The following is a 22,238-nucleotide window of genomic DNA, read 5'->3' as shown; positions in this document are numbered from 1 at the left end:
AAAACGACATTTAAGAACTGTACAACATGTCTAAAGATTAGTTTTAAATATTGCCTTCTCCCGAGCGCAGTGTTGCCAACTTAGCGACTGTCGCTATATCTAGCGAGTTTTCAGCCCTTCATCGACTTTTATTGGTAAAAGATTCTCCCGGTAGGCGGTAAAGGGGACAAAAAAACGCTACGTCGGGGACCGCAAATTGGTACGGTGACTTCGTTGCAGCAACCACAAAAGGTAATCCAGCAACTTCTAGCAACAAATCAAAGAGCCAATAATGGATCTCACTGAAAAATATAGTTGGCAACTCTATTGTAGGGCTTCCCTCATGCCCCTTTTCACGACGGTGCTAGCAGCCATGTGACTACAAACAGACTACAGCTACAAGTAGTAAGTGGAGTTGCAAACGGACTGTACTAAACAAGTTAAATGTCTTACCTGTGATTAAATGTTTTCCACACACATAGCTACATGTAGTCTACTTGGACACCAGGTCCCCACATTTCCCACTCTCCTACGGTGAACAGCCTGAAGCCACAGGGCTCTTATCGCAGGCTCTATTTCCCTGCGTGGGAGTATTGTGAACTGCAGGTCAGGGATTTTGACCTGGTTACATGTACATTGAACAACACATCAGCTTTTCGGCATGTTTTGTTATTTATGTTGACGAAGTTGTCTCTTTTACATTGGGATTTTGTTGGTTTTCCCCAATTTGTGGGGGTGGTCGAGGGGAATTCCTTCTTATTATCTGAATATTGACTCAGCCAATAGCACCGTGTTGCCTAGGTGATCAAATCAGAAAAATACTCTTCATAGGTCATGAGGTCAATCTCTGTCGAAAGGAGATATAAACACCCATCTATCCAGAAACAAGGGAACAAATTAATGCCGTTTGATTTTGTGCATCTCAAATAGCCTCTTGTAATACACATTGGTGGTTGTTTAACCTATGACCTATTTTACAATAATGGTGCCGAAGAAGAGGGCAGACGTTTTATGTGTTCCCAACCGATTGTGTGTTTTTGTTTGTTTATTAACGTTTTTTTAACTTATTTTTTACATAATGTTGCCGCTACCGTCTCTTATGACCGAAAATAAAATTTTTGGACATCAGGACTGCGATTCCTCACCACGGACTGGCAGAATCCTTTTTTTCCATTAACGAGTCTGATGAGCCCGACGCGAACGATATACTGCTTTCTGGGGAACAGACCCAGATCACTGTGATTTGCGTGAAGAGAAGGCGGAGAAAAAGGGGCCAAAGGGCGGGCTACCTTCTGAGAATTCGTAGGCGATCGAATAAACCCCCACTTCCTTCCATTCTGCTAGCAAATGTGCAATCTTTGAGAATAAAATAGATGACCTACGCGCAAGATTAAACTACCAACGGGACATTCAAACTAATATCTTATGCTTCACGGAGTCGTGGCTGAACGACGACACTATCAACATGCAGCTGGCTGGTTATACGCTGTACCGGCAGGACAAAACAATGGCGTCTGGTAAGACAAGGGGTGGCGGGCTATGTATTTTTTTAAACAACAGCTGGTGCACGATATCTAAGGAAGTCTCGAGCTATTGCTCACCTGAGGTAGAGTATCTCATGATAAGCTGTAGACCACACTATCTGCCTAGAGACTTTTTATCTGTATTTTTTGTAGCTGTTTACAAACCACTACAGTCAGAGGCTGGCACTAAGACAGCATTGAATGAGCTGTATTCCGCCATAAGCAAACAAGAAAACGCTCACCCAGAGGCGGGGCATCTAGTAGCCGGGGACTTTAATGCAGGGAAACTTAAATCTGGTTTACCAAATTTCTATCAGCATGTTAAATGTGTAACCACAGTAGAAAAGAAATAACTCTGGACCACCTTTATGCCACACACAAAGACGCAAACAAAGCTCTCCCTCGCCCTCTATTTGGCAAATCTGACCACAATTCTATCCTCCTGATTCCTGCTTACAAGCAAAAATTTAAGCAGGAAGCACCAGTGACTAGATCAATAAAAAAAGTGGTCAGATGAAGCAGATGCTAAGCTACAGGACTGTTTTGCTAGCACAGACAGAAATATGTTCTGAGATTCCTCCGATGGCATTGAGGAGTGCTCCACATCAGTCATTGGCTTCATTAATAAGTGCATCGATGCAGTCGTCCCCACAGTGACCGTACGTACATACCCCAACCAGAAGCCATAGATTACAGGAAACATCCACACTGAGCTAAAGCTGCCGCTTTCAAGGAGTGGGACTAACCCGGAAGCTAATAAGAAATCCTGCTATGCCCTCCGATGAACCACCAAACAGGCAAGGCGTCAATACAGGACTAAGATCGACTAGTACTACCCCGCTCTGATGCTCGTCGGATGTGGCAGGGCTTGCAAACCATTACAGACTACAAAGGGAAGCACAGCTGAGAGCTGCCCAGTGACACAAGCCTACCAGGCGAGCTAAACTACTTCTAGGCTCGCTTTGAGGCAAATAACACTGAAACATGCATGAGAGCACCAGCTGTTCCGGAAGACTGTGTGATCACGCTCTCTGCAGCCGATATGAGTAAGACTTTTAAACAGGTCAACATTCACAAGGCCGCAGGGCCAGATGGATTACCAGGACATGCACTGCGAGCATGCGCTGACCAACTGGCAAGTGTCCTCACTGACATTTTCAACCTCTCCCTGTCCGAGTCTGTAATACCAACATGTTTTAAGCAGATCACCATAGTCCCTGTGTCCAAGATCACTAAGGTAACCTGCCTAAATGACTACCGACCCGTAGCACTCACATCTGTAGTCATGAAGTGCTTTGAAAGGCTGGTCATGGCTCACATCAACACCATTATCCCAGAAACTCTAGACCCACTTCAATTTGCATACCGACCCAACAGAGCCACAGATACAATTTCTATTGCACTCCACACTGTCCTTTCCCACCTGGACAAAAGGAACACCTACGTGAAAATGCTATTCATTGACTACAGCTCAGCGTTCAACACTATAGTGCCCTCAAAGCTCATCAATAAGCTAAGGACCCTGGGACTAAACACCTCCCTCTGCAACTGGATCCTGGACTTCCTGACGGGCCGCGCCCAAGTGGTAAGGGTAGGTAACAACATCCGCCACGCTGATCCTCAACAGAGGGGCCCCTCAGGGATGCGTGCTCAGTCCCCTCCTGTACCGTGTGGTGCCAGGACAACAACCTCTCCGTCAATGTGATCAAGACAGAGGAGATGATTGTGGACTACAGGAAAAAGAGGACCGAGTACGCCCCAATTCTAATCGACAGGTCTGCAGTGAAGCTGGTTGAGAGCTTTAAGTTCCTTGGTGTCCACATCGCCAACAAACTAACATGGTCCAAGCACACCAAGACAGTCGTGAAGAGGGAACAACAAAACCTATTCCCCTCCGGAGACTGAAAAGATTCGGCAATGGTCCTTAGATCCTCAAAAGGTTCTACAGCTGCACCATCGAGAGCATCCCGACTGGTTGCATCACTGCCTGGTATGGCAACTGCTCGGCCTCCGACTGCAAGGCACTACAGAGGGTAGTGCAATTGGCCCAGTACATCACTGGGGCCAAGCTCCCTGCCATCCAGGGCCTCTATACCAGGTGGTGTCAGAGGAAGGCCCTAAAAATTGTCAATGACTCCTGCCACCCTAGTTATAGACTGTTCTCTCTGCTACCGCACGGCAAGCGGTACCAGAGCGCCAAGTCTATGTCCAAGAGGCTTCTAAACAGCTTCTACCCCCAGGCCATAAGACTCCTGAACACCAATCAAATGGCTTCCCAGACTATTTGCATTGCCCCCCCCCCCTTTTACACCACTGCTACTCTGTTGTTATCATCTATGCATAGTCAATTTAAGAACTCTACCTACATGTACATATTACCTCAACTAACCGGTGCCCCCGCACATTGACTCTGTACCGGTACCCCCCCTGTATATAGTCTCACTATTGTTATTTTACTGCTGCTCTTTAATTACTTGTTACTTTTATTTCTTCTTCTTCTTATCCGTTTTTTTTAACTGCATTGTTGGTTAGGGGCTCATAAGTAAGCAATGGTACAGTATTCCTGAAATATGGCACTGTGGGCCCTGGTCAAAAGTAGGGGCACTATATAGGGAATACGGTGCCATTTAGGACATCCCCAAGAGTTATTCTGGGGAGGTCCAAGGAACATTCCAAACATAAGCTGTGCTGTGGCCTAGTGTTTTTGTTGGCGTTGGACACAGCTGCCCTCTTTCACTGCATGTGAAAACCAAGCTCAGAAGTTTGGGGTTTTGGTGTTTGCCAGGAGTCAAACGTTATTAGTCACATGCGCAGAATACAACAGGTGTAGACCTTAACCTGTTGTATTCGGCGCATGTGATTAATAACATTTGATTTTAGTTGAAAGCACCCACAGTCGTTCTGGATAAGAGCGTATGTTAAATGACTAGAATGTAACTGTAAACAACAGTAGCCAAACAACTAACAGGCAGAAGGCCATAAGAAGTTGCTACAGGGCAGCTACAAGTTGCTACAACTGCCAGGAACACAGAGAGCGACTCATCAGAAATAAAAAGAACAAACGTTGCAGACATCTGGCAAACACCAAAACCCCAAACTTCTGAGCTTGGTTTTCACATGCAGCGAAAGAGGGCAGCTGTGTCCAACGCCAACAAAAACACTAGGCCACAGCACAGCTTATGTTTGGAATGTTCCTTGGACCTCCCCAGAATAACTCTTGGGTATGTCCTAAATGGTACCGTATTCCCTATATAGTGCCCCTACTTTTGACCAGGGCCCACAGTGCACTATATCAGGAATAGTGTGCCATTTAGGACGCAGACTTGGAACATGCCCTGTACACAAGTCCTATTTCATCTTTAGTGTGTTTAGTCAGCCAACATAGTGACAAGCCAGGTCTTCAGATATCGAGGCCAGAGAAAGCAGACCTATTCATAGGATGGATCCAAATTCAACTCACTACGGCCCCAAATAAGCATCAGTCATGTCCTTGTCGGAAAATAACAGGAAAGGTTACGCTCTTATGAAATGGTTCACTGAATCTCCCAGAGTTTGTGTGAGTAGTTGTCTTTAGAAGTGTCTGCATGGGCGTGTTTAAAGGTGTCATCACCAAAACAATATAAGGAAATCAAATTGGCACCTTGGTTCAATACATTTTACAGGGAAATCCTAAAGAGGGTTTTAAGTTAGGGTCATTGGAACTGTGGCTTGATGAGACAATAGAGACTAAGGGAAAGTTTCATCTGGGGATTGTTGGGGTAAGGGGTTACTGTTTTAGCTTTAGGGGTTAGGGCATACAGTGATTGGCACCTTTGCTCAGCAGTCACAGTCAGGTGTATAGCAGTCTCCCTGTGGGTGAGTGTGGGGGTCTGTGAGCGCTGAGGGGGGGTGTAGGAGTGAAGCTCATACTCCTCCTCCCGTCTCCACGGGCATGCCGGAGTCACCCGCCCTTCCTCCTCTTTCCTCTCCTCCATTTCTTCCTCACCCCTGTGTTGTTGTTCTGACTGATTCTGTGGTTGGGGAAGGGGTTGGGCTTGGAGCTCGGGCTCAATAGGAGCTATTACAGGGGGTACCTCTAGGTTGGGGATTTCGGTTGGACTGTTACACACACACACACACACACACACACACACACACACACACACACACACACACACACACACACACACACAGCAATCACAACACCAACATGCAACAATAACACAGCGTAGTGCAAACAAAGCCACATACGAAACACACAAGCATTACCACAAAACACAGTGATATTGTGATCATACGCACAATGACAATGGGAGTACCAAAAAGCAACACACCAATGGAAACATGTGGCAGGAAAAAAGAGCAAATAAACAGATCACACATTATAATGATGTAATAACAATCTCAAAACATTTGAATAAAGAGTCACTGAAAAGCAGAACAAGCTGAATGAAGAATAATGTGCTGTTTGGTATTGGTCGGTCGGTCAGGGACCCGATGACCTCGGTGAAAAGCTCAAGCCAATCTCATGATCTCATTCAAGCGCACACACAAATACACACACAGGTGTAGAAATGCACTGACACATGCACACGTCCTCATACATTTACTCAGATAGGGTTAGCATGACCTTAGGATCTACAATTGCACACCCACATGTAAACACCCACTTGCTTGCTCTGCTCACACTTGCTCCTTATTGACTTCCACTTACAGGTTTAACCCTTTCCAATTACAACCTTGCACTGAGACACACACACGTAGAGGAAATACGATTTCTGCTGAATAAATCCAGCTGGAAGCCAGTCATCCTAACAATATTGCGAAGCCTGCGTATTGCGAAGCCTGCGTATTGCGAAGCCTGTATTCGTCATCGTGTGAGAGTGGTGTGTAGGTGTTACGTCTAAAGTCTGGTTTAAACTAATAAGCTTAAAGTCAAACCATGCCATGTCAATAAGGTCAGATGTACTGTTGGAGCAAAGGCCCGATTTAGTAGGTGACGTCTAGTGTAAACAAACAACACACTCGTATGTATGCATGTAAACTCAGCAAAAAAAGAAACGTCCTCTCACTGTCAACTGCGTTTATTTAAAGCAAACTTAAATATGTAAATATTTGTATGAACATAAGATTCAACAACTGAGACATAAACTGAACAAGTTCCACAGACATGTGACTAACAGAAATTTAATAATGTGTCCCTGAACAAAGGGGAGGTCAAAAGTAACAGTCAGTATCTCCTCATGGACTGCACCAGATTTGCCAGTTCTTGCTGCGAGATATTACCCCACTCTTCCACCAAGGCACCTTCAAGTTCCCGGACATTTCTGGGGGGAACGGCCCTAGCCCTCACACTCCGATCCAACAGGTCCCAGACATGCTCAATGGGATTGAGATCTGTCTTGCAAGAAATCACACACAGAACAAGCAGTATGGCTGGTGGCATTGTCATGCAGGAGGGTCATTGATGGAGGGATTGTGCGTTCCTAGTGTAACACGGGCTGTTGTTGTTTTCATCCTGTACCTGTCCCGCAGGTGTGATGTTCAGATGTACCAATCCTGTGCAGGTGTTGTTACACGTGGTCTGCCACTGCGAGGACGATCAGCTGTCCGTCCTGTCTCCCTGTAACGCTGTCTTAGGCGCCTCAAAGCACGGACATTGCAATTTATTGCCCTGGCCACATCTGCAGTCCTCATGCCTCCTTGCAGCATGCCTAAGGCACGTTCACGCAGATGTGCAGGGACCCTGGGCATCTTTCTTTTGGTGTTTTTCAGAGTCAGTAGAAAGGCATCTTTAGTGTCCTAAGTTTTCATAACTGTGACCTTAATTGCCTACCGTCTGTATGCTGTTAGTGTCTTAACGACCGTTCCACAGGTGCATGTTCATTAATTGTTTATGGTTCATTGAACAAGCATGGGAAACAGTGTTAAAACCCTTTACAATGAAGATCTGTGAAGTTATTTGGATTTTTACAAATCATCTTTGAAAGACAGGGTGGTTTCTTTTTTTGCTGAGTTTATATATGTATGTGTTTGTATTGTATGTATGCATGTACTCTGTGTGTGCGTGCACTCATGCAAGCACGCTCACACACATGCTCGGAAGCGCACACACACCAGATTTCAGCCATCTACTGAAATATTACAAGATGAGTGAAACAAGCCATATTTCAGTTTCATGAAAACCTCAATACGCTGTTTTGATATCAGTTTCCAACAACACTCAACAGGGTCATATAGTAGCCAAAGTGGATCACACATTTTAAGAGTCACCCATCTTGCCTGTTGCTGGCTTTTCTCTGAGTGCTTCGGCCTTGGCCAATCAAAACACACATCTGGTCTATATCAGATCCTCCGTTCATGCCACAACATTACTGGCACCCCAATGGTGGAACAAGCTCCCTCACGACGCCAGGACAGCGGAGTCAATCACCACCTTCCGGAGACACCTGAAACCCCACCTCTTTAAGGAATACCTGGGATAGGATAAAGTAATCCTTCTACCCCCCCCCCCCCCCCCGAAAGATTTAGATGCACTATTGTAAAGTGGTTGTTCCACTGGATATCTTAAGGTGAATGCACCAATTTGTAAGTCGCTCTGGATAAGAGCGTCTGCTAAATGACTTAAATGTAAATGCAAATATATTTTTCCTATTCTTAAAGACATGCTCCAGAACTTTGGTGACTACTAAGTATTTTTTAAACCTCACGCTTTGAGCTGGATGTGTCAATGTGTAGTTCATACACTAATAATCTATGAGCAGAATTACTGTTTTACCTTAATTAGCCACAAAATCCCTAGTTTGAAAGCAACTGTTTTTCTGGAAGCTGTGGTGCGCCACATTTCCCCCCATGTGGGCCAGCCCCCTAGCAATTCAAGAGCAACCAATGAGCTTCAGCCTCTCGGCATAAGAGATACAGCTATCAATACACACATGATGCACCCACAGCAGAGGGAGAGAGCGAGCAATGACGTGGTGCACGTCTGCACATCCTGAAAATTGCGTGCTACGTTATGTAATTTTCAAAGACAACTTTTTGGCTCATGAGAACTACTTTCAGAACTACTGGCTAAATAGTATACAAAAGTACAGGAAAATCTCTTTAAACATGCATGTTCTACATCAGACAAGACATTCCCAGTCTCCTTTGTGCGTTGGGGGAATTACAATATGAAGGACAATTGGCTGGAGGTAGCTGTTTTCGAAGTGCTGTATCAGGTCTGGTGGAAGAAACAACATATCGGTGATACGGAGAAAAGCAGTCCAACACCACATGCCGACACTTCTAGAAAAGAAAGAACAAGCGCGCCGAGTTTGTTTTGTCTCAATGCTTATAGCAAAACGGTTTATTAGCATTTTGGTTAACGTTTAGATTGTTGGCCCATTAGGCTCGTGTTATCTGTAGCTAAAAAAGAACACAAGGCTAACGAGCTGCTAAGGTGTGTGCACCAACCTCCTCTCTTGCTGTGTAAATAAAGCTAATCATCTCAATATGGGCTCAACCAGAGAATCGTCTCAGAAAGGAATCGAGTGGTGATGAGTATTTTGGAGAGCAGTTATCACTTTGAACAACAGGAGTATGGGAGGTACTTCCTCAATATATGACAAATACTATATTAGCATATATGGTGATGGTCTCCTACTGCTATTGAAACACCTCCCACTATCTATTGGCTTGGGTCTGTCTGAACTGTTCTGTCAAAGTGTAGCAAGTGACATACATATGAGTTAAAAATATCAAGTTTTCCTGGAGAAAAGAGTGCCAACACATTTACCAAATTACACCATGGCTACGATCAAATATCCATACTAGCATTCCACTTAGTAGTGGTAGTAGGCTCTGTTCCAATCTATCACTTTTACTACATCACCAATGCTCACCTGAAGGGTATATCGCCTCCTATGGGCGAGGTGGCAGTACTCCAGCTCTTGCGGCTGCCCCCACCCCCGCCACTGCCCTCCTCCCGGCCCTCGTGGTCACCCCTTTTCCTGCGCAGCGGTGTGGGCACGTAGCCACTGGCGTTGCTCTTGTTGGGCAGGTACTGATTGAAGGGCACCATCACTCGGGGCTCGCTCACCGAGGTCCGCCGAGCCAGCATGTCATCTTTGCGCACGTCCGGCAGCTTCCTGCCCCCGTGGGGTCCGGCGTCGGACTCGGAGTCACTGCCACGGCCTGGTGGGTACAAAAGAGGGAGAGACTGACTTAAACCACCACAGTACCCCCATGAAACATTGCCCCACCCACTGAGAGAGAGGGAGAAATAACTGCTTAGGTTTTCAAAATTAGACATCAGCGTTTCCCAATCCTTGTCTAAAAGGACCACTTTCTTCATTGGTTTTCATTTTAATGATGCTATCCAACCACTCAACTTGGATAGACGTTACTGAGAGTGGTCTAGAGGTAAGCTAGAAACATCCCAATGGGTATCAATTAAATAGACCATTGACCAGCAGAAAACCTTCTAGATTGTGCCTTTAAGAGCTCTGTCTGATATAGCCATAGACCGTTAAAATGGAAATAAACCACAAGAATCAGTTTAAAAGAAAACCAGTATATTCAGGAGTCCCCCAGGACCTGGCCTAGATGATCATGTGACTTAGCAGTCTGCCAGTGAAGTCTCTTTTTCCACCTATGCAACTTTCTAGGCTTTCTTAAACAAACTGTACAGTATACTTATTATGGGCAAAGGTAGATACTGTTTGATTGCTCTTGTCAACCATCAAATCAAACCAAAATAGTTGGAACATCAGTGAAGGGTATTAGACAGCACATACGATATCAATCATCTTTAAGATTTAGTCTTTCATTAAGCTCAAAGTCACTAAATTGCAACCCACAGTAGAGAATGATGCCATTGGGGTGCCTGGCTGTGAAGTGATCAACACAGTCAGCTTTCTATGTCGGCAGTAACACTTGGTTGTGCAGAAGCGCATCGCTTAAGGTCTCCCCCCCCCCTCTCCACCACATAAATTCATCCTGTAAGGTCCTCCCCTTCTCCACTTAGAGAATATGCTTCCCAAATGGCACCCTATTTCCCCTTCAAAGTGCACTACTTTTGACCATAGCCCAGAGCCCTAGGATGCCATTTGGGACGCAAACATTAACTTTTTGACGGATGAAGACTATAGGGAGGCCTTAAGGTACTTCTGCTTCAAATTGACCGTAGGTTGTAAAGTGGAGGGGTTTAACCCTTCAACTGCTTCAATTGGAACCATAAGCACATGTCAACATGTGGTCTAACTGTTAAGAGCAAAACACATGTTAACAGTAAATGGCAGGTAGCATAGCAGTTAAGAGTGTTGGGCCAGTAACTGAAAGGTTGCTTGTTCGAATCCCAGAGCCTACTAGGTGAAAAATATGTTGATGTGCCCTTGAGCAAGGCACTTAACTCTAATTGCTCCTGTAAGTCGCTCTGGATAAGAGCGTTTGCTAAATTACTAAAATGTAAACATGTGGACTACTGTTAACAGGGAATAATAGAAGAGGGAGGAATAGAGGGAGGAATAGAGAAGGGCGAAGACTAGAATAGGGAAGAGAGTACAGAAGTGGCCTCTTGATAGTAACACAAAGATGTCTATTTATCCACAGTGTGCGTCGATTTACATAACCCCTGACAAAAGAGGGCTGCCGATATCACATTTCTTTTGGAGATGAAATTAAAATCCTCTGAGTTAACTTTCACAGTGAGTTTGAGAGCAGAATGGTGGTAGCAGCATAAGGAAGGCCTGGACCATGGAAAACTGTAGCTATTTTGTAGAAACAGTCATGATTGGGAGCCTCATCATTGGCTGATCTCTGTTCTGCCCTGCTGTTTTCAGACCTAGCGTGTTGGCTTCCAGGAGGTCTCCTGGAACTGTTCCAGAGTCAGTTAGAGTTAGATGAGCCCAGGGCTGGAGATGGCCTGGATGAGGCACTGTGGTTAGGACAGTGAACATCTAATGTACAGCTGGCCTCACTAAATTAATTTCACTAAAACCACTCAATGGTGGTTTTAGTGAAACCTACATGGCCAACCCAGCATCAATTGCTCAACGTTTCCCTATAAACCAATAAAAACACCAACAACTCTATGTTTCCTTTCAAACCAATAGAAAAACAAACCTCTCAATGCCTTTTGCAACAAACCAATAATAACAAAACATCTTTACAAACGAATAGCAAACACATCAACCAGACATCAACTCAGTGTTTCCCTACAAACCAATAGCAAACACAACGTGGTCCTGGGCTCAGTTGGTAGAGCGTGGCACTTACAATGCCAGGGTTGTGGGTTTAATTCCCACGGGGGACCAGTACAAACAAATATGAAAATGTATGCACTCACTACTATAAGTCGCTTAGGATAAGAGCGTCTGCTAAATTATATATATATTTTAAATCAAACAAACATCAGCTCAGCATCTCCCTGCAAACCAACACAACATCAACTCAGCGTTTCCATGCAAACCAAAAATCCAGCTCTGAGCACTTTCACCCATCGACACAGCCATTTCCTCCCCACTTCCTTCTAAACAATAACACACCCTAGCCCTCGACAGGAATATTGCTCTCAGCCCATGTGTTGCCTTTAGTTCTCAGAATCTCAGCCAAAACACTTGGTGACAAACATTGCAACCTTTTACGAGCCTCCATTAAAAGTTAAGAGGTTGCTTTGCAAATGATACTACTTACCGTCTTCCTATGGTAACTTATGACTAGCATGACGTCAAAAAACACCTTCAGTTTCATCCAAGCTAGAATTCAGACTCCCTTCATGTCTTCCTTGCAGTGCATAAATATTCTTTACAGCTGTTGATGTGTCTGTCTTTTCGACATGAAACATTTCTCACAGCATCGCATGTTACAAGCGACCATTGTGAACATGGTGGATGCATTGGAATATGGACCTTTAAGCAGAGCTGTTGCTTTAATCCTTTCCATCCATTGTCTGACACCATTGCACCATCCAAAATGAAAATACACACGTGCACACACAGTGTATGCAACACAGTGGGGGAAAAAATGCACTGCAGTACTTAATGCAGCTGGTGGCCACACCAGAAACTGACTGTTACTTTTGACCCCCCTTTGTTCAGGGACACATTATTCCATTTCTGTTAGTCACATGTCTGTGGAACTTGTTCAGTTTATGTCTCAGTTGTTGAATCTTATGTTCATACAAATATTTACACATGTTAAGTTTGCTGAAAATAAACAGTTGACAGTGAGAGGACGTTTCTTTTTTTGCTGAGTTTACATGTGTCTGTGTGTGTGCACATGCATATTAAAAGATGAAAGCAGGCTAGGCTTGTGTGGTTATGGATAGGTCTCATTTTTTTCTCAATCCCCCTTGAACAATCAGGGTTTTAAAAAGCCCTGGTAGGAGCATCATAGGGTTTTAAAATACAGAACCTACGAGTTCTTGGCTTCGCTTTCCTTGCCTGGAAAATACATAAAACACACGTCATATTTTTCCTCTGGTGCGTTCGATGGAGAGCTTGCTAGACTTGTGTTGACATTGCAGCTGCTAATATACAAAAGCTAGTCCTCAAGGGTACCATAGGCCTGTTTAAGAGAGGAGAGGGATTATATCAAATCAATAATGATGTATGTGCACACGTGCATGTGTCCCTAGGTGTGCATACAAATATAGGCACAAGATTGAGTATGACAAGCAGAAACACTCACACCCACTGTGACTGATATGGATTACTCTCAGGTATCGTAATTCTAGTGCAACGCCACAGATTGTAACAGATGAAGAATTGGTGTGTAAAAAACAGCTCCACTAGAATATGTTGCAACCCGTCAGTCAAGACTGCAATCTCCTCTCTCCACCACCTGATCTCAATTCTCTCTCTCCCTCTCCATGTCTCTTCAAGAGGGCCTTCAAAGAGACGTAACCCACAGCAACAGCCCTAAACATTCGGCCCGAGGAAGAAACACAAAACCTCCTTTGTACATATGTCAATAACAGAGCTGGGCTGAGATGGAGATACCCTGCCAGATGATCCCATATATTGGAGGTTGAAAAGAGCAAATAGGGACAGCTAGTTTCAGACCACCTGCCCCAATGACACTGTATGTGAAAATGCCTGCCATGCATCATTAAAGTGCACAGAATAAACCATCGGTGGTGAATGAGGTAAGTCACTATGTGACGACAGCTACATAAACAAAACAGTTACAGCTATGCAAGCCACTATAACACAACAGGGTGCACACCACTTAGCAACAGAAAATGTTTTACAACGGAAATGAGAGTTCAAGTTCAGGTAGCCCCTCCCGGTTTCGGCCATTTTCTTCTGTTAGGTTTTGACCCAGGTAACACCAGACAGTATGAGACAGTAAAAGCATGTGACTTGTGTGTGCAGTGTGACCCATCCGGGCGTCTAGCGTCCTACCATCACTGCCGATGCCGCGGGCGACCAGTACGTCCGGCGAGGGCGTCTGTCTGGAGCGTGAGCCGAATGAGTCCAGGCTGTCGAAGGAGTCCTCTCGGCCGTGGCGAGGCGGGGAGAGTGAGTCGCTACGCTCCGAGTCCCAGCAGTCGATGTAGCCGCTGTCCCGTATGCTGCGTTGGGGGCTCTCCGTGTCCTCCGCCTCCTTCGACACACAGATGCACAAGCATGCAAATTGACGCACACCCACACGTCAATGTAAAAACATTGTGTTGAGATCATCCAAATACCCCATCCAATCTGGATCCCTCCCTCACCATGATTCCTCCAACACGGACAAGTACATTCACTTCCTCTCTCCAATTCTAATTGATATTCTACTTTTGTCTCTCTGTGTATTTTAAGCTGCACAGTGTAACCCTGTCTGTGGCTTCTCTAGTTTCCAGGGCTGAGGAAAGGCTTTTCCTTCCCGCCTGCCGGAGGAACCTCCTGGACCTGCCCTGTTTCTATTTCCCCCTCCCCCTCCTGGCTGCCACCTACCACCTCTTTCTCCCCCTCCACTGCCCCTTCTCTTTTCCTCAAACCTTCCTGTCCCTCTCTCCCCCCAGCTCTTGATTCTCCCCTCTCTCTCCCCTTTCTCTACTGCTCTCTCCTGCTCCCGCTCTCTTTCACTCCCCCTCTCCTTCCCTCCCACTCTATCCCTTTCTCCACCCACCCCTATCCCCCCCTTCACCCCATTTCCCCCCCTTACCCTCCAATCTACTCCGCCTTTCTATTCCTCTGACCTATTCCCTGTGCCAGATCCTGAGTGAAGGAGGATGCTGGGGTCCTACTTGGCTGACCTCATGGTGGGTGGGGGGGGTTGTGGGGTACAATGGCTGGCTTTGAGTGGCAACTCTAGGGGGGGTGGAGTGGGGGGGGGTGGTCTTCCTGATAGGGTTCATAGGACTGATCCGTCCAAAGCCGAAACCTCAGCTCAGACAACAGCAGTGGACCTGAAGCTAATGGGTGTGTAGGTTTTTGTTCCTGCCCAGCATTAATACACCTCCTGTATTGTGTGTGACAGGATTTCATAAACCTATTGAATTTCTCTCACTTTAAGTCACTATCATTACCTTTCGTTAAGTGGAGATGTGGCCCTGTTGTTCTGGAATATACAGACATCTGGGAAAGCATTCTAGTTTAAGCAGTCATTTCTCATTTATAGAGAATAATAGTGGGAGAACGAAATAAATGGAAGAGGAGTGACCTCACGCTCTGGACAGTTGCTACAGCTACATCCCTATATGTCCCTGGGGGGCTGTAAAAAGCCATAGTCCAGGTGACACACACTGGTCCTGGAAGACCAGTTGAAGGCCTGAGATCATCCCTGGACAAAGAGAGAGGTGGGAACGGGGGGGGGGGGGGGAGAAAGAAAGAGGAAAGAGACCATTCTGTTCTAGGGATGACTCCATGATGAGGGGAAGGGAGGAGAAGAGATAAAGGATGGAGTGGTGAAACCATCAGTGCTCCCCGAGGGGAGTTTGCGTCATAACATCCTTTTGTTTGCCAAAGAAAATATGCGCTTTGGTTGGACAGTCCCTTCTAGTCTAATGTTCCTAAAAGTACAGTCACCTAACAACTGCAAAACTACTTTAAACATCTAAAAAGACATACAATACACCTCCCTTCCAGGAATTGAACCCCCAACCTTGTCATTGCTAGCACTACGATACAACAAACTGAGCCATGTCAAAGCCTTACATCCATCCCTGTACGCATCCCCGTACGCACCTTTCGCATCTGTGATAGCAGGCCTTCAAACTCCTTCAGGTCCAGTGTGGGCCCGTTGTAGGAGGTGCAGCTGTTGGCAGCCCGGCCCAGCCAGTATATGGTAATGAGAACCTGTGGAGGAATCATTACAACAGGAAGAGGATTTAGAGCCAGTCTCAACAAGACAAGGTATTAACGTCAGTCTGCAACTTTCAATTTAGTGGTAGTTCATTGCCAACTGACGCACCCGCACAGTCAACCAACTTTTGGGCTAACTAATTCCCAGTGGTCTCATACTCCAAGCTTGTGCACAAGTTGTGTAATACATTATGCAAGACTGCTAGCACATGATACATTAGCTTATTTGATAATGAGCAAAGTTGCTTGATAAATGCTTTACAGGCCCAATATCCCACTTTTCCCTCCAAAAATTGACCAAACCAACTGTTTGCTTACTGAGTAAACCTGGCAAAATGCCATTGCAAAAATCAACCTGTTGATATGGGTAAAGTTAACATACTGTAAGCCACAAATGAAATGATTGACAGCTCCAAGGTATGCTTCACAACGCTAATACTAACCGACAGCAACACAAGCATTCTCAGACACCTGAGAGCAATCAGAGAATCCCACATGTCACACAGTATGTCTATGTGATAGATGCCAGCTATGACACACTGTACCCAATAGTTAGCAAAATTATACCATCTCTCAAAGAGGAACATTAGGCTAACTTCTATAAAAGAAAAATAATGCTAACTCAGACATGTGCGGCAGACACATTGAGGTACAGTACTGACACATTAAATATTCCGGATACATCCTGGACATATCGTTTTGCCATGCAGATTCTGCAGCGACCATACCACACACAATTGATACTACACACAATTGCTCCAGTTGTTCTTCCCCAATTGCATCAATTCAATGTACTATTCTCCCTTCAGTGTTTGTTTGATGTCAAGTCCAGTCATACAAACTAAATCACCCTCCTTTCCACTTGTCTTCAATTTGTAAGGAGTATAAACAGTTTCATCAAAATGGCCACCAATAGGGTTCACTTCCTGATATATTTGGTCCACTCTTTTCCCCATCACTGTAATAGGCTAGCCAGGGGTTTCTGTACAAAAAAGACCTAGCCCTTGTCCTGGCCAATATGAACACACAGCTAGCTTTCTCGCTTTCTTCAGGTAGGTAGCCTGACTGGGATTAAAACTTGGATACTTGCAACTGTCAGTACAACACCTGTCTGTCAAGCAGCAAGAGTCTGGAACCTCTTGATAAGGTCATTAGGTGCTGTTCTAAGGACAGAAAACGTTTGTGTCAATAAATAGCCTAGACAGGGTATGAATGTTCATACTACTCATGCTCCGTTTGTGGAATATACAGTAGGTTCTACAACTGCTGCAATGATAAATTAAACAGCATACCTAACCTAGCTACACATGTTGTAGCTACACCTTTGCAAACATCCTGTGACAGCATGTCAAACTGAAAGTATACACCACAAACTAATCCTGCAACATCTTAAAGACCTGAGGTCATGCCCTCTGCACGTCTGTCTCCTCACTTTACAGTGCCTGTCTTCTTTGATACGTTTCACTGGACCAGTCACCTGACAAAATGTGTTCCTTCCTGGACGGGACAATAACCTCTTTGTGTCACGAGTCCACACCCACAAGTGTGTACACAGGCCTGATTGGTGTCACAGTTTTGCCCCAGCTGACACACCTGACTCCAATAATCACCTAATCACCATCTTCAGTTTAGAATGCCATTTGATTAATCAGCTGTGTTTGTTAGGGATGTAGGAAGTCTGACACCAATCAGGCCCTCGAGGACTGGAGTTGCCCACCCCTGTAGCTTGCATGAGCACACACACCTTCGCAGCAGCAGCAGTTCCATACCCACAGAACCAAAATGCCAAACAGTATTTTCTCCAAAACATACCTACGTCATAGGGAATAGATAGCTTACGCTTGCATCAGTTTAACATTCCATGAGGCCAGCAGAATTCCATCCAGTCAAGCATGATGGTCCCTTTTCCTAGCCAAGTTTGAGCTGCGTTTACAAAACAATACAAAATACTCCACCCATCTCATTTTTTCAGTCTGATGGTGCTCTGAGTCTCAGCAAAAAAAATTATAATTGAATGCTGCTGCTGCTGTTTGCTACAATGAAAAGGCTACAATCGACAGCAGCACTAGGCTAGCTCCCTCTACAGCTGTTGGGGGTTTATGGGACGTTCTCATGCAGTGCAGACTGAGTCTAATGTAGCGTTTCAGTGTCCCTCTGCTAAAAAAGCCTTGGCTGAGTATAGTCACATATGTTAGAGTATGCTATAGCAAGCCAAGTCAGGTAGAGAGCTCACACTGCAGAGAATGACAAAAGCACTAGCTAGCTCCTCTTAAAGCAGCAGAGACAGGAGATAGACAGAGGGGTTCATGGGATGGACTGACGAAGGGAGAGGATTGAGAGAGAGATATTCAGAGATGCAGAAAAGAACAACAGAGAAAGAATGACAAAAAAAGAGAAAAGACAGACAGACAGACAGACAGACAGACAGACAGAACAGACAGAACAGACAGAACAGACAGACAGAACAGACAGAACAGACAGAACAGACAGAACAGACAGAACAGATTACCAGACTGACAAACAATATAGAGAGGTGTCACTTACATTCTTGAGTTTCCTACTGCAGTCGGCAACCCTGCTAGGAAGAGAGAGAGACGAGGAGGATCATAGGTTCCAGGTTAGAGAGCTGTCAAATGAGCTGCACCTACTCCACACTGTAGTTATGGAATGACATACAAATGGAAAAACCCATCTGGACTGAGAGAGAGGGAAGGAGAAAGTGAGAGTTTGAGAGAGAGAAGGCGGGAGAGAGAGAGAGGAGAAACAAAGAGAGACAGAGAGAAAGAAAGAGAAGTAGAGAGGGACAAGGGGAGAGAGAGTAGTTGCAAGAGAGAAAATATTAGTGTCTCCAAACTCTCCAGCCTGACCCTGTTGCTGCAGCCTCAAGGTTGTTTGACACTGTTGCTGCAGCCTCAAGGTTGTTTGACCCTGTTGCTGCAGCCTCAAGGTTGTTTGGATGCTTTACTATGTTCAAGAGCCTCTAGGCAATAGCAGGGAAAGGACAAAGAGGACAGGCACACACGCACAAACACAAAAATGAAATGATTATTTAATTGTCTTTCTCGGACACACGCAGAGACAGACACATGTACAGGTCCCGTGTCGGTCTGGTGTGTGCACGCACTTGTGTGTACGTGTGATTCCATGTGTGTGTAGGTGAGCTGACCTAAGGCTACACTTGATACTTTACTCACGCACTAGTCAGCAGAGGTCATAGGTCAGCCTAGTGGGCTTGTTCAGCTCCCACACAACGTTCCATGTCATAATGACCTTTACAGGTGACCCAGGAGTTAAGAATGTTACAGCCCTACTCCCACATGAGAGGGATTATTACGGAATGGTCAATCAAATTACTCATCTCCAGATCGTTAGTCGGTGGAAGCTTATTCATTTACATGTCAGTCTGCTTGTTCATACCTAATCCTTATTTTACCAGGTTGGCTGAGAACACTCTCTTTAACGACCTAGATTTGCAGAGAGTTGCAGGAGAACGGAGAGGGTTTAAATGAGCCAATTGGAAGCTGAGGATGATTTGGTAGCTAAGGCACCAGGAATAACACCCCATACTCTTGCGACAAGTGCCGTGGGGTCATGTAAACTCACTAATCCTTATAATATATGGATCAGTTCATGCTTGCTTGTTGAGGTTAAGGCGATTTGTAGATTTCTGTGCAGCAACAAACCCTGTCAGATCCAATGACTAATAGAAAGGCTCTATAGCAATTAGAAGATATTTTGAAGATATTCTGTTTGTTCCCATTTCTGGCGGCTTTGATAAAGAGCCATATGAAGGTGATTATTGTCACTTTGTACTTGACCTCCCCTTGAGAGCACCACATTTGTTAGTTGGCAACAGAATACTAATACACTTCATGACCAAAAGTATGTGCTCGTCGAACATCTCATTCCAAAATCATGGGCATTAATATGGTGTTGGTCCCCCCTTTGCTGCTAGAACAACCTTCACCTTTCTGGTAAGGCTTTCCACTAGATGTTGGAACATTGCTGCTGGGACTTGCTTCCATTCAGCATTAGTGAGGTCAAGCACTGATGTTGGGTGATTAGGGCTGGCTCGCAGTCTGTGTTCCAATTCATCCCAAAGGTGTTTGATGGAGTTGAGGTCAGGGCTCTGTGCAGGCCAATCAAGTTCTTCCTCTCCGATCTCGACAAACATTTCTGTATGGACCTCGTCTAGAATGTCATTGTATGCTGTAGCGTTAAGATTTCCCTTCACTGGAACTAAGGGGCCTAGCACGAACCATGAAAAACAGGCCCAGAACATTATTCCTTCGGGCAGGTAGCGTTCTCCTGGCATCCGCCAAGCCTAAGTTCGTCCGTCGGACTGCCAGATGGTAAAGCGGCGAGCTTTACACCACTCCAGCCGACGATTGGCATTACGCATGGTGATCTTAGGCTTGTGCGGCTGCTCGGCCATGGAAACCCATTTCATGAAGCTCCAGACAAACATTTATTTTGCTGACGTTGCTTCCAGAGGCAGTTTGGAACTCGGTAGTGAGTGTTTTAACTGAGGACAGACAATTTTTACACGCTTCGTGCTTCAGCACTCAGCAGTCCTGTTCGGTGAGCTTGTGCGGCCTACCACTTCGCGGCTCAGCCGTTGTTCCTCCTAGACGTTTCCACTTCACAATAACAGCACTTACAGTTGACCGAGGTAGTTCTAGCAGGGCAAAAATTTGACAAACTGACTTGTTGGAAAGGCTGCATCCTATGACGGTGCCACGTTAAAAGTCACTGAGCTCTTAAGTTAGGCCATTCTACTGCCAACGTTTGTCTATGGAGATTGCATGGCGTTTGCTCAATTTTATACACCTGTCAGCAACGGGTGTGGCTGAAATAGCCAAATCCAATAATTTGAAGGGGTGTCCACATAATTTGTGTATATATAGCTAGTGTAGCTGATCCAGCAGAAAGGGGGAAGAGACGGGAAGAGAGATTAAGAGAGAGAAATAGATAGAAAGACCAAATGAAAGTTTTAAAGAAAGAGCGAGAAATACAGTAGATAGGTGACACCAAAAGTCAGTTTCAGCGTCAGTTTCTCCACCTCCCTCTCCTCCAACAGAATGGCCCTGTGTCATTTCCCCTTCCTCTCCTCCCTATGTCCTTCCTCCTCTCCTCCAGCTTGACTAAATAAACAGACAGGTCTCTTTGCTCTACGCTACCTTGATTACTTACATAACCACATCTAAAGGCTGCCCGAGAAAGAAGGCAATTCAGATTCCACTAGGTATTAGATCACTGCCTGTGATATTAACTGTACTCTCTCTTCTCTCCCTCGCTCCCTTTCCCTCTCTCTCTCTCTTTCTTTCTCTCCCTCACTCTCTTGCTGTTACTCGCTCTCCCCCTCTCCTCTTTCACTCTCTCTTCCCCTGTCACTTACCTTGGAAATGGATCGGTTTCCATCAGATGGTACAGAGGACATATTTTAGGCCTCAGCTCATTGTGTCTCTTTATACACCCCCATCCAAATCTGTTTTCTAGATATGAAGACACCTGTCATACCGTGAACACTAGGTAGTGTGGCAGGAGAAAAGGGTATGGCTGCACACTAAATCTAAGACAGTGATAAGGGCATATAAGTGGCAGTTTGACGTTTATCGGTTATTTTAATGCACACACAGCATGCACACACACTTCCCTTAGGTCACACCTGAACTCTTCAAGGCATCATATGTCATGATAGAACCAGTCGAGCCACCCTCAAGACATGTTAAGTTTGACATTGTTCCATCTCTCTCTCTCCCTCCGTCTCTCTCTCCCTCCGTCTCTCTCTCCCTCTCTCCCTCCGTCTCTCTCTCTCTCTCTCTCTCTCCCTCCGTCTCTCTCTCTCTCTCTCCCTCCGTCTCTCTCTCTCTCTCTCCCTCCGTCTCTCTCTCTCTCTCTCCCTCCGTCTCTCTCTCTCTCTCCCTCCGTCTCTCTCTCTCTCCCTCCGTCTCTCTCTCTCTCTCTCCCTCCGTCTCTCTCTCTCTCTCTCCCTCCGTCTCTCTCTCTCTCTCCCTCCGTCTCTCTCTCTCTCCCTCCGTCTCTCTCTCTCTCTCTCCGTCTCTCTCTCTCTACTGACAGAGTAGTTCTGGCACCAGGACAGTTGGGGGGAAACACCCAGTCACCTAGCAACAGCTACAACATCACAATCTCTAGATATAGCATACTGTAATATTTTGTCAATGACCAGTTGTACCTAACAGATACTGCTTTGTTATTTTGCATACAGGAGAGTCACACTTCCACTGAACTGTCTTCCCGAGAGTCACTAATTACTGTACTGTTGACATAGCAGACACACAGTGATGTAGAAAGACAAGCAAATTGATGGAAATAGATCAAACACATGGATAAAAATACAAAGACAGACAGAGAGCTAGATAGGGAGATAGATAGAGATAGAGTTGAAGTTGGAAGTTTACATACACTTAGGTTGGAGTCATTAAAACTCGTTTTTCAACCACTCCTCAAACGTCTTGTTAAC

General features: G+C 45.4%; 1 protein-coding gene across 8 annotated transcripts in view; it reads right to left on the bottom strand.

Annotated features, from left to right (window-relative positions):
* limch1b (LIM and calponin homology domains 1b) overlaps positions 1–22,238 on the bottom strand; it is a 152,899-nt gene that overhangs the window by 35,291 nt on the left and 95,370 nt on the right. For 5 of the 8 annotated variants that reach the window (XM_029726610.1, XM_029726623.1, XM_029726627.1 and 2 more), the window contains exons 5-8: positions 18,299–18,332; positions 15,638–15,748; positions 13,868–14,069; positions 9,365–9,656 (exon numbers count right to left, since the gene is read on the bottom strand). In XM_029726610.1, the coding sequence (XP_029582470.1) occupies positions 9,365–9,656; positions 13,868–14,069; positions 15,638–15,748; positions 18,299–18,332 (639 nt within the window). The remainder of the gene's footprint in view (positions 1–9,364; positions 9,657–13,867; positions 14,070–15,637; positions 15,749–18,298; positions 18,333–22,238) is intronic. The other 3 variants (XM_029726616.1, XM_029726639.1, XM_029726653.1) reach the window with 1 other exon arrangement.

This window comes from Salmo trutta, chromosome 3 (assembly GCF_901001165.1).
Source record: "Salmo trutta chromosome 3, fSalTru1.1, whole genome shotgun sequence".
In the NCBI taxonomy this organism is placed as follows: Eukaryota; Metazoa; Chordata; class Actinopteri; order Salmoniformes; family Salmonidae; genus Salmo; species Salmo trutta.
Note: the sequence above shows the minus strand (reverse complement) of the source record. Positions and strands in the feature narration are given on the sequence as shown.